Here is a 15,735-nt window from a genome sequence, read left to right as displayed (position 1 = left end):
ACAGCAGGAGTATCAGCAGGAGTATCAACATTTTTCAATGCACCTTTAAAGATCAGCACACTATAATAAAAACTCAAGATCATACTTTGCAGCGGACATCTGGAGAGATGCATTTGATTTCAGCGGACATCTGGAGAGATGCGGGGGTTGTACAGGTACTCAAGAGCAGTTTTGAGAGCAGATCTCACAGGTAATCATCCAAGTTGCAGTTTATTGGCGATAGCATTCCAGACCCTGGGGGCATCAACAGCGAAGGACCTTCCTCCAGTATTTATAAATTATCCAACTAGCATTTTAACCCTTTTATAAAAACTATCTGCAGTGTGTAATGAGTAAAGTTCACCGGGAGATATTGGTATGCACTTCATAATTACAATTACTTATTTACTCAGGAAAGCCAGTAGGGTCCTGCATTGGAATGTTTGACAAGCAACAGTTACATTGTATGTGTCTAGCTTTGGTAGAAAGCCGGAGAACGCAGAGGGAAACTCATGCATAACAGGGGGAGAACATAACCAACTCCGTGCAGAAGGGTTGTTGTCAGGGTTCGAACCCAGGACCCTCTTGCTATGGAGGCCACTGCGCCACCCTGTCGCACAACGTGCAAGTGCTGCACATTGAATAAAGTTGCAGTCTAGACCGGGATTCTCAGACGGGAGGCCACACCTGCAAGCAATGAAGACTCGTGGATCCATTGTTCCACTTACGTTCCGAGGGGACACTTAAGCTTGCTACCTTAAACTGCTTGCAGATGTCTGATGCCTGAGAATTCTCTGCATGTCGGCCATTGGCTGGTAAATGCCAATAATAAAATACTTGTCCCATTATGAGTAAAACATTTTTTTTTGCAAGGTCTGTCTTGAAACTGAGGCTCTGTGGCACAGTTTTATCGTTCAGCATATACAGTGCAATTTGATACCACCATGGCGTAATGGTTAGCACACTGGACCTTATGTCTTATGGCATTTGCAACAATTGGCAAGTTTATTAAATCGCCCTGCCTCTGTCCACCTAGCAGTATAAACATACAGACTATACATTAAGGCACCTGAGTCAGGTATTGAACCCAGGTCCTTTATATTGTGCTGCACGAGTGTTAACCGCTGCGCCGCCCTGCCTCACCCATTAATAATGTCTATTTTGGCTCATGCCAGATGGAAGTGTTTCCATACATTTGCGTGTGGGAATCGGAAGCGTAGGCAGGCACGTGCAAGCATTCGCTCATATTGCTGGCTGCAGAGGAGAAAGACCGAACCCATTGTGAGGAGGGCGACGTGTGTGGGTTTGTTGGGAGGAGATGAGCCTTGATTAAATGGAGAGAATGCGTCATAATTGTAGGGGTAGGGTATGATGAGGTCAGGGACGTTGGGCAGGGGTTAAGGCCGAGAAGGATTCAGAGACAGCGTAATATTGTAATTGATGCACTAGTGAGCTAAAAACCATTTCAAGGACGTGTGGGTTTGAATAATAATGGTGTTTCGTGACCGCTGATGAGGTGCTTGGAGCAGGGCATCTTAATGGTCCAAAGCTTCATAGTGCAGGTCATATTGATAGAAAGCAGGAGGATTCTACTCGTGTCAAGGAAGGACAGTTTTACGTTATGAAGTGTTATTAGAGGGACAGGTAAAGTAAATGCCATGTAAACAGAGATAAAAGGTTGTGGATAGGTTACGGATGTGGGATTAGGAAATTAGCTTGCGGGGTAAGGATTACACCAATATTCTGTGTACTCCATATTAGAGGTTTTTGGGTTAGATGGCGTAAATATAAATGTGTCGTTTAAACCCGCCACATAAATGTGATGGAAAATATTGGTCACGAAAGCCTACATGTTAAACATTCTGCATACTCAGGACAATCCCCTTCTAAGGTTGAAGAAGGAGTCCAGCAACGGTCGTATTTATTGCTGAATGTCTGTTTTGACTTGGAATCGCGTGGAGGGAGTTGGACGAAATGCTCGTCGAGGCAGCTGGTGGGAAGGGCAGGCGTGTGGAACCGATGGGGAACGTCAGATTGTAGGTGTCATCAGTGTAGAAGTGCTGTTGATCATTGTTCAAGGTGGAGCTGCTTGGTCTCAGACGGATTGCTATTGTGCGTGTCTATATGACCATTGATTACATAATAATCGTGCACTGCAGTAGCGAGATGTTAACTACCTCGCCCGGTTTCCAGGAGGTTGCGGCTTCGATTCCGACTGACGCCTGCTGTATATTTGGAGTTTGCATGTTCTCTCTGGCTCCTACGGTTTTTCTTTTGACATTAAAAAAATATGCATTTAGAGTGTTTGGCTGCTATAAATGCCCCCATGATAAGCCACTTCATTGGACTACCACTTGTGGCCAGGTCGCTTCTGATAAAGAGCTCTATATCTCAGTGGGCCATATACCTGGTTAAATAAAAACTGTTATAGTTTTTGACATCATTTGTGCAATTGGAGTTGTTTTTCACCAAGCTTGTTATGGCCTTAGGTTTTGAAGTCGTACACTCCATAATTAGCCCGAAGCTGCTCTAGTGGGCACAGTGTGGTCCCAGCACTGCCCAATGCCTCTCTACTCAATTATTGATCAGCGCAGCCACCATGGGCGAGTGCTTTAAGTGGCCGCCTGGCACTGGCTGTGGCACCGCGCGTGGTTATGTCGCTGGCGTGTTTGATAGAGCTCCCCGTGCCGATTGGCGATTCCCCAGCGGCTCGCGGACGCTGCCGAGGGATGCCCAGCAACGGCGCGCGGTTCTCTCCCAAAGCACGGGGCCCATCTGCCACACACGCACTTGTGCTGCAGGTTTATACACATTCTACATTCCCTGCCCAAGTGCAGTGCTACCCCGCCGACACGCGTACTCGGAATGCGTAAACACAGAGCGGTTAATGACAGATTGGTGCCGCCTTTGTGTTGTTTTTCGTACGGAGCAGGAGCAGCGATGCGTTGGAATGTTTATACAGCATGCCTCCCTCCTATTTTTGGGCACGAACAACTCATACATATTTAATGTTTTAATATCTGTTTTAATTTTTATTTTATTTTTATTTTCTATCTACATGACTTTACCGAAAGAACCAAGAATATGAATATTAAAAAAACAGTTAAATCAACCGTGGCTTACATCTACAACTTGTAAAATCAGGATTATGATCTGTGCAGCATGTATAAATGTAGTGACATCGCGGATGTCACTGTGTAATGCCGGCCCTAGAGAGGCACGGCGTGCGGTGTAGCGACATCGCGGGCACCACTTATATGTGGGTGCAGTACCGGCCCTAGAGGGGCTCGGTGAGCGCTGATCGATAGCGCTGGATGGCACCACGATTGGCGTGCAGTACAGACCCCTACAGGATAGGGTGTGAGAGTGCCAGTCACGGGAATGGGGTTACTATAGACCGTGACACTCTGGTTGACCGGTTAAGTCTACACGGGCCCCCAGTGGGGGCTAGGGTGGTCACGTGTCAGGGTCGAGATCCTGCTCGAGGATTCTGGAAGGTGGTCGTGGCTAAGGGCGGAGCCAGCCACGCCGCGGAGGATAGAAGCCGGGTCCCCCAGAGGGAACGGCGCTGTTGTTCATCCTGAAGAAATCTACGTCCTACGTCCTGCAGTCTCCAACACGTGGACCGGGACCCAAGCTGTGGTCCGGTCCATTGTAGCTCGTGATGGTGTGATTAGTGTAGTTACCCTGGTGGTCACCACCATAGGTTGTTATTCTGTAATGGGGTAGTTATCCCGTGTGTTGGTGCTAAATAAATGTGTTGCCTCCAAAGAGTACGTCTGCGACTCAGTTCAACTCACTACATAAAAATACAAATTGCCCGTTTTTCCATCTGTCACCTTGTGCACACAGTGCTCTTTAGCCAGGCACAATCGTTGGTGACTCTATTTGAAAGCGAATTTATTAACATTTTTAAAAACCGCTTAGTCATGTACCGCTGACAATGTCACCATGACACAAAGGTGACAGTTTGCATAAAAGTAGCTGCGGCATGCCAGGTGTTGCCCTGGGTAAAGAATGTGGCTAGACTGAGACATTTTTTATAAAAAAATTCACCGTTTTAGATATCACATCTATAATGTCAAGAAAAAAACCATAGTATTGTTTCCAGGGTTACCCGTTCATCTCAAAAGCAGCCGCTGCTTTTGATTGATTAAAATTAAGTAGTGGAAATAATGTGCAACTGAAGGGAAGGAAGTTGGAAATTATTGCACCGTCAACACCATCACTAGCCACGTGGTAGACGTTTAAGCCTGATGCACTGTAGTTGGGAAATTGCATTTTCAGTTCAATGTGAAGTGCAAGTTTTCAGGTCGCAAAAGGCTTTTGTTTAGGCAGCTGTATAACCTCACGGCTAAGCACGTTCACACCGAGCCAAGCTGCAAAGTCGGACGGTTTTGATTCCCACAGACACTGACACATTTTTGCTGGACACAAACAGAGTTTGCCTTCAGCTCCTCCCGCACTGGGGGTTGTGATCCTCCCTAAGACACCGCCATGCACGCTTACCCACAACTAAATTGTATGAGATATGTAGCCATATATATACACATCTATAAAATGAAAAGTGTGTTGTTCGGGAAAACTGGAAGGAACTGGAAAGAGTGGGAGACCTAACAGGGATGGCTTGATGACGACATGAGAGATTGGTGCCAGAAAGACGTTAGCATATTGGCACAAGACGGAGGAAAGTGGAAACATGACGAAATGTGCATTGGTCACCCACGGGGCTATCTGCCCATGGGTCGTGATGATGATGATATATATTCCTTTGGTTTTCAAGGTGCCCCTTTTTAAAAGAGACATTTATCAAATAGAAAAACTTTTTAAAGAAATTGACCAAACATCTCAAACATCCCAATGTCATGGAAATGTAGAATTGCAGGCACTATTCTGGGCCATTATCAAGGATGAGCAACAACCACGTTCTTTCTTTGAGCAGGGAGATGTTTTTTAAATGTTTACTGCAATAAATATAACCCGTGTTGCTCTGCTGTGGTTCCTTCGCGAACGTTCGACGTTGTTGTGACAAGTCCATGCCTCTGTGTTGTCTTCCAGGTGGTGGAGCACGGCATGTTTGTGAAGCACTGCAAGGTGGAGGTTTATTTGACGGAGCTGAAGCTGTGCGAAAATGGGGACGTGGAAAACAGTTTCACACGGCATTTCAGCAAGGCCGACACGATCGGTAAGCCAGACCTTGTCCCATCGTGTTCCTGCGTGCGTTCCAATTTTAAAAGGAGACTCCTACTTTAGTTCGTTGTCCTCCTCCCGTTACCTCTGATTTGCGCGGTTGGCTACGTATGGTGCGGAAGAAGTTCAACATACATACAAAAAAACCATCCCAGCATGCATTGTCTTCTGTTGGCTTCCTCTGAGTATATAATTAGGCTAAATTTAAACAAATCAATGTACCTGTCCTCAATGTACATTAGTTATTCACATTGAGTCTGTGCGAACTGGGTACCACACACATTTGTAGCAAAGCCTGGCACTGTCGGCATTGATTCATTCGGAGAGCTAAGTAATGTTGGAAGTGTATCATATTGGAAGGATTATTTTGATGTAAATTGGTGCCAATGTTATCTCACTCATTCCAGGTGGATGATTTTTTATGTTATATCAGGTCATCTCGTTGAAGTTGTGTATCACATGCAGGTATTAGATTAAATATCCAGGTAATGCTAGAAAGTCTTACCTTTACAATTCCATTACAAGAAGACTAATGAATGTGGTACAATGTGCACTAATTCGAAATCTCGGGAAGGCAACAAGTGAGTATATAATGTGTACTTGGCAGTGGTGGACAATTACAGTTCTTTTTTGTTATCATCGAAAAGTCCAAATAGAAGCTTAGACCCTTGACAAACATCGCATATTTAACCTTCTCATCTTAGGTTATCTCAATACAGGAAAAAAACATTGTTACTACCCACGCAAACCTAAGTGGTTTGCTAAACATTTTCCATATGAAGTGACGATTATCTTAACGTTACATGCACTTGAATTTGATAATATTAACTTTGTTTTTTGGTGGATAAATAATTTCTTATCACATCCTCTGCAGCTGCAGTCCATAATACCCAAACATATGGCCTGTTGTATTTATTCTCATCGTTGGTATATCCTGCCCCCTTTTATGCACCATCTCCCTACTGGTTTTCATTCTGGTAGGAACCTCCTGGTTACACCAGCCCACAGGGATTATTGTGTCCGTCGTGCAGGGAGAGGCTGGATGTGGAGGGAGGGGCTGGGTGTGGAGGGGAGGGTGGGGCTGGGTGGGGAGGGGAGGGGCTGGTTGGGGAGGGGAGGGGCTGGGTGGGGAGGGTGGGGCTGGGTGGGGAGGGTGGGGAGGGGCTGGGTAGGGAGGGTGGGGATGGGCTGGGTGGGGAGGGTGGGGCTGGGTGGGGGGTGGGAGGGGTGTTGCTGGTTGGGGAGGGGCTGCTCACCCCGTGGTTCCCTTATAAAACTCAACGTTTAACCTACTCACGCCGGCTTGTGCCCGCCCTCACAGTCGGGCATATTTGCGAAATACACCATGCCGCCGTTGACCCTGGCCATTCACCGAGCAACCCAACGTTCCTACCAGCTCCCTCCGCAGGAATGTGTTTTAAACATCAGTGGGTTTCTCCAAGTTCTGATGAACAGGGGGGCAGTGCTCATCCCTTTTGACAAGCAGCATGAGGTCCACGCTGCCAAGTCCACATTCCTAGGAGGAATGCCGTTTAACAGTACCAAATAATGTCACTCATTTTATTGACCCCCCAGAGCTATGATTATGATGATATCCTGAGTCAATTCCATCAGGATTTGAACTCGATAACTTGCCAACGTAAATCGAGAGTTCTACCACCCCCCTCCACCCACTCACCGAGTGCTATCCAAATATATTCTTATTGATAAGTTGAATATCTTGAGATTGAAGTTTTTCCCATGAGGGGGGTGGCATTGTGGGTGGCTCAGGAGTCGGAAGAACTCAGCTCCTGGGTTGAAATCTCGGGCAGCAGTAATGGGTTAATGGATTTAGCCCAGTTACCGACAACTTTACAAAAAAAAGAAAATCCTTACATTTCTTTCTGCATATCTCGACACAACGCCGATACCATAATTGACGAATGAGCTTTGGAACAATACATCTAAAAAGAAATTCCCAATAGGCCTTGAGATATGACAGTTATGGATTTGGACATGGGTTAATATCACATCAGCACGCTTCTATCGTGGTGTCTCGGCAGTTCTGGGCGTCATCAGAGGGTGCCTACAAATGTACCGTAATTTGTGTCTCAATGCGAAGCACAGAACCACTTTGGTCCAAGGCAAGGCATGTTGAAGCACCGAAAGAGCTCACAGCTGCGTCATTCTTACATTCGCCTTTTGCCCAACAGACACGATTGAGAAGGAGATGAAGAAGCTGTTTGAAATACCCGAGGACAAGGAAACGCGGCTGTGGAACAAGTATACATCCAACACGTACGAGCCTCTCAACAAACTGGACAGCAGCATCCAGGACGCGGGCCTGTGTCAGGGGCAGGCGAGTGTCCACCCTTCCCCTATTCCCCTCCCCCGTTCCTCCCAGCGATTCCATCGTGGTCCCACAAATCCGTTATTTTTCGCGTCCTTGTTTTTGCGTCTCGTATTATCTGTCCCATTTAGTTTCTCTCTCGTTCTTTCCATCGGTCTTAAAAGATTTATACGCGTCAGTCCGCTGCCGGATGAGGGTTGTGTCGTTCGGTTAATTGGCCATACTTCACCACATGGGTCGGCACGGATTGGTGAAGGGGCGGGAGTTTTGCCGCACTGTCCCCTGCGCACAAGGTGACCCAACAGCAGCCTGTAACACCTGTTCCTCTGCACAGTGGTCACCCACCCAGAGTATCATCTGGTCTCAACCCTGCTCGGCTTCCGAGGACTGACAACGTCGGTTATATTTCTGGGTCATTTGGTCATGGGCAGTCAAATATCAGCGTATGTATCATTTGCGCAGTTGGGAGCTTGTGAATATATTGAGAATGTAGGAATCGATCTCAATTGATTCGTGCAGGGCCTAGTTTTTTCTTGTGACCCATCCTGGCTGGGGGTGGGCGTAACCGCTAAGCCACACGCCTGTAAGAGTGAGTGATGCCCTCCCTGTCTCCATTAACTGCACACCGAGGAGCCGGGTTCTTCCCAGCTTCCGCGTCCTGCCACAAAAGATTACTTACTCACTGTTGTGTCGCCGAGTGAATAGGGCTTTCTTGTAAAACGTAAGTTGAGTCAGCAGCCCCCCAGCAGGGCTGGTGCTTTACAGTAATGAGTGTGATGTGTGTCCGTTGATTCACTTCTGTGACTAGTGATGAGTAAGGGAGTGGGCGAAACACATTCTGAGCTGGGGCTTTTTTTCTTGTTGTATACTACAGCAACCAATGCATTTGTTTTAATGCTATATAACGTCCCATGACCAGCGTGGTCAAGTGGATGCTCGCATGACGTTCACTGCCTGCTCGGCGCAGGACTTGGGAGGCCCTCATCCGGCTTCGGATGGACAAACGGGCCCCAACATTTAACCAATTGCACAATTCCACGTACTTGTGCCGCAGCTGAGGTGGTTATTACTTAAAGAACATCCTTTGAGGTGTATTTATAACGATTACCACAGCCTCGGTTTCATCCAGAGTGCGCTCGTGTGTGAATAAATGTCCGGATAAACGGTAGTGCAGACATTGAGCCATCGCTGCACTACAGCCAGTGCATTTTCAAATCGCCGGCTGTTTCACCGTGACGGCGTGCACAGCGGACAATGTTGATTTTCCACTTGCCATGCATTTTTGCAATTTAAGCCATTGCTAATGATACTATTGTTACCTTGTTTTGCCCCCCCTCCCACCCACCAACCAACCCAACCCCCGTGGTCTGTTTCGCCGAGCTCATTCATGCAAGCTATGCCCCGTGTAATTTGATTAGCGAAGCAGCTTCCTTGCGTACACGTTGGCCGTGTGGAGGGTGTTACCTGGTCGTGTGCGTGGACTAGGGGCATGCTCTCCGACTACACTGGTTATTAACAACGGGCCCTGTGTGGGAGTGTGTGCGCGTGTCTCTCCCCGAATTGGGGAGCAGTAGTGTAGCGGTTATAGCGCGCTGTATTACGAACCCGGCGACCCGAGTTCGAATCCCGCTCACGGCCAACATCGGCGACAAATATCTTAAACCGGTCCTGGGCCTCTCCTAGGTTTGACTCGGCCTCAAATGAGTACCTGGTGTGGTGTGTCAACATCGCGACTCGGGAGACCAAGGCGGCCGGGCGTGGTGCTGGCCACCCACCCCCATTTGCGTACATTGCCGGCCTTCATAGGTGCTGCTTGCTAACAGCACTTGCCCCAACAGTCTGCTAAGGCTACACGGGGTGGAGGGGGGGGGATCTTTGTCTTTATTTGTCTGTCCTAATTTCCATTGCAGGTGCTCATTATCGAACAAAAAAATGAAGATGGAACGTGGCCACGGCAGTTTATCTCAAACAAGTGAGTGCCGGCCCCTTGCCAGTTGCATGGCATCTATCTCGTGCGTGCGTTTGACAGTGCGCTGCTGTGGCGTTGGCTTTTGTATAAACTCATTTGTAGGTCAGCAGTTGTGCTTATATTTATGCCAGGAATTTTTGAGATTCCAGTTGTTACCACCCACAGCAGTGTATCTTTCCATGTTCACCAGTCTTCACTGTTAAAATACAGAAAAGTGTTTACATGTGGCATGCACATGGCCATTATGAAACAAATGATACAGAAAGTATTATTCAAAGTAGTATGGAGGAGATCTGTTATGTGTGTACATGTGTGTGGAGTGCGCAGATTCATATTAACATATATCTTTTGTATGTGTGAGTGTGTGTGTGTATATAGATGTGTATAGATTTGTGGGGAGTGGTAGTGGAGTGGTTAGCGTACTGCACTGCACCCGGCGAGTTCAATACCTGCTCACGGCCAACACCGGTGACACTTATCTGAACCGGTCCTGAGCCTTCCAAAGGTTGACTCAGCCTCAAATGAACACCTGATGCAGTGTGTAAACATCACCACTTGTTGAGCGTGGTGCTGGCCACACACCACCTCTCGTGTGCTGTTCCGTCCTTCATGGACACTCGCTTACAGCACTTGCCCCAACAGTCTGTTAAGGCTATATGGAGGATCTTTGTATATAGATATATTTTGTGCGTGCGTGTGTGTCCCGTGTGACATGGCGAGTGGTCCTAATTTCTCGCAGTGCTTTGTATGTCACATGGAATTGTTTCGCTGCATGCAGCGACTTTATTTAAATGAGAAGGTTGGTAAATTATCCTTATGGCGGTAACCCGGGGTACCAAATAATACAAAATGGCCGAGGCAATTAAATATTTTATTTCTGGGACACTATTTTTTCCAGGGGTGTACTTCACTCCGCGACTGTGGTATCAATCAATCTGAAATCGGTGCCACTCTGCGATGTAGAAATGCCAAACATCAGCGTAAAAAAAAATCCGTTATCGAAAAGTTCTACTTTGAATAGTGCACCGTGTACAGCTCGTCGAGATGAGTCGATTACCGCATCGCCGACCATCAGCAGACTAAAAATGACTGCATCACGGACATTGTGCGAGAGCCGGGGTTCTATGGTACCCCGGGGTACCGCCATGAGGTTCAAATGGGCAAAGGTCGACAGACCATGATGGGTCCATGAGAACTGGATTTTGGGAAACCCTCAAATTAACCAATGTGTAGACATACGGCTCAACGGGACTTAAAGAGGTACTGGTAATTGAGATGAAAGACCTGGAGATGAGGTGCGGATTAGGGGTCACGTGTGCAGACGTCACGACGTCATCGTGACGCGTGACGTCTGTAAGCGTGAGATCAGTCACACGGCCCACCAGCACACGCTAACTTATTTTACGTGGCTTGTCACACAATATTATTGAACCCCGGTATAGGATGTGAAAATGTAGTTTACAGGTACTTGCAATTGTAGCTGGTATTTTATTTGGGTGGATGCTCTCTGGATATAATACCAGCAACGTTTTATTCACGTGTAGATCTACATATCTGCCCTTATGTATAGTTTTATGCATTCTTGTTCATACATTGTGTGAATGAGTGAGTGTGTGAGTCTGCTGCGCATGGCCTGTTTCCACGGGTTTTATTTGCATAGCACCTATAAAGATAATGGATTGCCCATTTATCTTTCTAGACTGCAGGGAATGGTGCTGTTAGTCAGCACCGATAATGCCAGCATGACGCATCGGGGTATCATTCTGGCACATTAAGGAGTGGTGTGACGGTGATACCATGCACCAGTGCTGATGTTCACACCCTGCGTACGTAGCCAAGCGTTCTAATCGGAGGTGCGGGGGAAGGACAACAAACTAAACACAAATAGCAGTTCTAAATAAATTAGTCCTTTCAGGCTGAGTGAACCAAGTGAAGGTCCGAGCAGCTGCTCACATACCAAGTGCCACTATTATTTATCATCAAGCGTCGTGGTGTAATGTGCAGTCTCCGTCTCTTATCTACCTCATCTCCGTGGCCTCTGTGTATGTGCTCATAACAAGGACCATTGCACGGAAACGTCACCTATTATGTATATAGTTTCCTTCCAAGGCCACCGTGTTTTTTCGCCAAATGTTTTGAGTCTAGTTTAAATCAATACATATGCACAGTTCTTCTCAGCAACCCAAACGTGAACGTGATTGTCTTCATCTCGCGAGGAGCCTCTGTCCCGCGCTGAATTGCTCCGGGTGCACCAGCGTCTCAGCCAGCCCCTGCCCCGGTGACCTATTGAGCTTCTTCTGATGCATTGGGATTGTTGGTGACTAGAGATGTGTGATCGCTGTAGGACCTTTTGCCCGCTGGCATTTGGGGAGAAAGAAGAAAAGAGACGCCGCCTTTTGCATGGCCGTGATTCGTAATGCGAGGAAAGTCAATCCACGCGCTGGTTTATCGTCCATAAACGATGCAGCAGCAGCAGAGACCGTTGCTTTGCTGCTTGACTCGTGTAGCGCGTGTTTCTTGAAACTTTCGTGGTTCATCTTCTCGCAGAAATGTGATTAATTTGTTATTTATTGTGATGCCTTTTTGGACTTGGCAACAACAAAAAAGTTTATGGAATTTCTTTATATTAATGTCTTAAAGAAAAACATGCGATTGTTATTAATCCGTGATTTTTAAGCATTACTCAACCCCATTGGTTTTCGATTTAGTGTCTCCACCTGCCTCTGTCTTGTTTAACCGCCTTGCTCTTGTCCCCCTGATCTAATTTACCTATGCTGTCCCTCGTCGGTATACGCATGGTTGAGCCATTGCAGTGTTCTTGCTGCCACTGTCTGGAACGCTCTGTACCAGTGGTGGCATCCAAAACTCCTTCTCCATTCCGTTTGATCGAGTGTGTTCCACGCCCGTTCTTTCTGACGATTTGGTTCATGCTTCATTCTTCTTATATACCCCACAACATAAACGGGACAGCATCTAGACATATCTTTGTGTTGTTGTTGTTCCTGTTTAAATGGGAATAGATTGTAAATGGTGTGGCTTTGCCCTCCAACACACCGGTGTGTTGTACTGGTCACGAATTGGCACGTTCTGTTTATGTGACAAACCTTACTAATTGGGTGGTGGTGGGTTTAACTACACATATTTACGCAATCTAACCCAAAAAACCTGAATTATGGAAGATATTGGTCACCAAAGCCTACGTGTTAAACGGGAATAGGTGGTTTAGCGCACTTCTGTGAGCCCGGCGTTCTGGCCATGGCTAACATCAGTGGTGAGTAATCTCTGAATCAGTTCTGGGCCCCCTTTCACCAACCTGCACTGTTCAGTCTGGTGAAGTATGGTCAAACGGACCCCATGATTGCACAGTGTGGAGAGACCTTAATACAGCAGTGGATTGGCACAAGGCTGTAAATGATTAATTATTGTGTATAACAGATAATTCCCTTGATTGTAACAGCGCTAATGGCTCCAGCTTAATGCCATAGAATGTGCGTTTTTAACAGTTTAATGCCGTGGTGTATGTGGACACCTCCCTGGCGAGATGTTAACTACCTTGCCTGGTATACAGGAGGTCGTGGGTTCGATCCCAGCCCTGACGCCTGTTGTGTATTTGGAGTTTGCGTGTCTCTCTCCCTGTGGTCGCGTCGATTTTTCATTGGCTCCTCCGGTTTTCCCCTCCACGTTTAGAATCAACATCACCAGTTTAGAGTATTTGGCTGCTATAAAAGTCCACGTGATGATGAGCCACTTCATTGAGCTGTCATTTGTGATAGCCAGGTCTCTTCTGAAAAAGAGTTACATAGCTCGGTGGGCCTTACCAGGTACAATGAACAATCGTTTAAAATCGTTCGTAGTTAACCTTTACACTGCACATCCTCCCGTTTGCTTATGGTAATCCTATAAAAAAAACTCAGCTGGGTGCTATGGACAGTCTAAGCTTTGCCAATTTGCCAGAAAAGTTTCGATTCAAAGCTTTCGTGACTGCAGGGATTCATATTCTTGGTTCTTTCGGTAAAGTCACGTAGAAGGGAAATTATAAAATAATAAAAAATAAAACATAATAAAAATTCTCACGACGGTTGCCAGAAAAGCTTCCAGCTACTGCTGTGCGCCGCTTGGTATCATCACGCGTGATATACCGTAATGGCTGACAGTCTGCTTACAGATGCCAAGCAGTGGGATTATCATTTGGCTATCTTTTCTTTTTCAATTGGTCATAAAATAGCTGCAAAATGCAGTTCAAGAAGTTAGTTGTCACCAGTTTTTGTTCCCTACAAGTATGAACGGTGTTTTTGTTATTCCTCCTTCCAATCAATGTTGACTCAGCTTTTCATTTTCTGTATCTTGAAATATTTTCTAACAAAACACGTTTTTTTACATGACCTGATGTTACTCATATTATTTGACGCAGATTAATTAATTTTTTGCCCAAGAGATAAGACTACTTGCATGGGGATATTGACTCTCTATTTTTTTAATTTGGAATTACCGTTAAAGTTAGTTTTCTGACATTTGGCCTGTGATGGGTTGCGTTTAATATTGTGGATATTTTTTGCTAAGCCTCTGCTACTCGTAGGCACACTTTTTTTTGGTGTGCTCAGAACAGTTATGATAATTGTAAACTCATTTGGTTATTCCACAATACATTTTCAGTGTTCCTTGATTGATCTTTAGGAAAATGTATGCGCAATAGGATATGTTATGCTCCAGTAATACTATTTTCATTGCAATATTTTTAATTTCACTTAATGTCTAATAAATATATAAATGAATAAGATATGCTCCAGAGATTAAATGCATTTTAGAAAATTTCTGTAACGAATCTGAAGTTTTCACATTCTCAAGTCTTCATGATGCCGTGTTGACGGCAGGTAATAGATCTGTTATTTGTACTGTCTGGAACTCATTGATGCATTGGCAGATGTTCTTCTTGTCTGTTCAAATAGAGCATTCCAATGTCTTCGTCACCAGCAATCGGGAAAATTGCCCACGTGGTGTGTTTTTGCCCATTTTATCGAAATGTTAATGTGGCCCAAATGTATAGCAAAATTACCTTTGGGAAACACATTTGGTGTTTTCTCAATGCAGGTGTGCACAGTCTCTTTGACCAGGCGGGTGATTGTTCTTCAGTTGTATCAGTCTCTGATGTAATGTTTACAGTATGCCCGTACATTGCAACTTCGGTGCCACATTTCATGATTATTGAACTTAGTAAATGCACTTTCCTTCCCTAATTGATCCGATCCACGGATTATACGTTGTGCACCTCTGCATCCATAGCACTACCGTCACACGGTAAGAGTACATGTTGTGGGTGGTCACGCTTGTGACGCTGTCATAGTAAACATAGTTACGCCTCTTTATTCGGTGTAGGATTGCCGCGATAACATTTTTCACGACATGCCTTATCGTGATGTCAGTTTCCCATACCACTGTAATTGTGTTTTACATTTTGATTGCATTGTTTTTGTCCTGTGCTGTACTTCCAGTACACATCATGATTAAATAACAGTTTTTCAACTGCATTAGCCTGCCATAAGTCCTCCAATAAATCCAACTTTACAATCTATAACACAAATGCCCAAGCTATCGGTTCCACGAGACCTAAGTAATTGAAGATATACCAAAGTTGTGATGTCCTATTACCGCCGGGCTGTCATTTACTTCAGAAATTATTACTCACAACACTCATTTACATAGAATATATTTTATTCAGTAAATAGTTTTTTGAGTGTCATTTAAAAACGATCACGATATGACGACATCTTGCAAAACCGATGGTACGATTATCGTGGATCTGATATCGTACGATATATATCATAGCATCACCATATCGCGGCAACCCCTCGCAACACTGTAAGGCCTTCTCTGCTCATCGAGGCCTGGGCCCTGAGGGCAGCTCCTGTCTCTGTTCCCTTGTGCTGGTGTCGCGTTGCCTTTGGCAGAGCCAGCAGCGGCACAAGTGGCAGCTTCCCCACCTCCCCAGGCCTCTCTTCTGCTTCCTCCTCTCTTGCCATTGGCTCCAGCACCTATTCTTCTGGCTACGGCCGAACGTAAGTCTGCGCCGTTTGTTTTCATGCCCCACACCGCTGCTTTGCCCCTTGGTGCATCATCGCCGCACCTCCTGCTTCTTGTCAGTGCCCAGCAGAACGGGGGCTCTCTGACCTTCGAGGTGGCCGAGTCACTCGAGGGGCTAATGCTCTGTAATTCCTTTGTCTCGGTACAGACTTAGCGGTGCGTACTTCCTGGACTTGAGCCTTAACCCAGG

At 46.0% G+C, this 15,735-nt stretch overlaps 1 protein-coding gene across 5 annotated transcripts in view; it reads left to right on the top strand.

The window, feature by feature from the left end:
• LOC144943617 (ubiquitin carboxyl-terminal hydrolase 15-like) overlaps window positions 1-15,735 on the top strand; it is a 68,749-nt gene that overhangs the window by 18,273 nt on the left and 34,741 nt on the right. For 3 of the 5 annotated variants that reach the window (XM_078871236.1, XM_078871234.1, XM_078871239.1), the window contains exons 4-7: window positions 5,038-5,164; window positions 7,362-7,507; window positions 9,409-9,470; window positions 15,413-15,520. In XM_078871236.1, coding sequence (XP_078727362.1) covers window positions 5,038-5,164; window positions 7,362-7,507; window positions 9,409-9,470; window positions 15,413-15,520 — 443 coding nt within the window. Of the gene's footprint in view, window positions 1-2,711; window positions 2,781-5,037; window positions 5,165-7,361; window positions 7,508-9,408; window positions 9,471-15,412; window positions 15,521-15,735 lie in introns of those variants that run through there. The other 2 variants (XM_078871238.1, XM_078871237.1) reach the window with 2 other exon arrangements.

Source organism: Lampetra fluviatilis, chromosome 32 (assembly GCF_964198595.1).
Source record: "Lampetra fluviatilis chromosome 32, kcLamFluv1.1, whole genome shotgun sequence".
In the NCBI taxonomy this organism is placed as follows: Eukaryota; Metazoa; Chordata; class Hyperoartia; order Petromyzontiformes; family Petromyzontidae; genus Lampetra; species Lampetra fluviatilis.
Note: the sequence above shows the minus strand (reverse complement) of the source record. Positions and strands in the feature narration are given on the sequence as shown.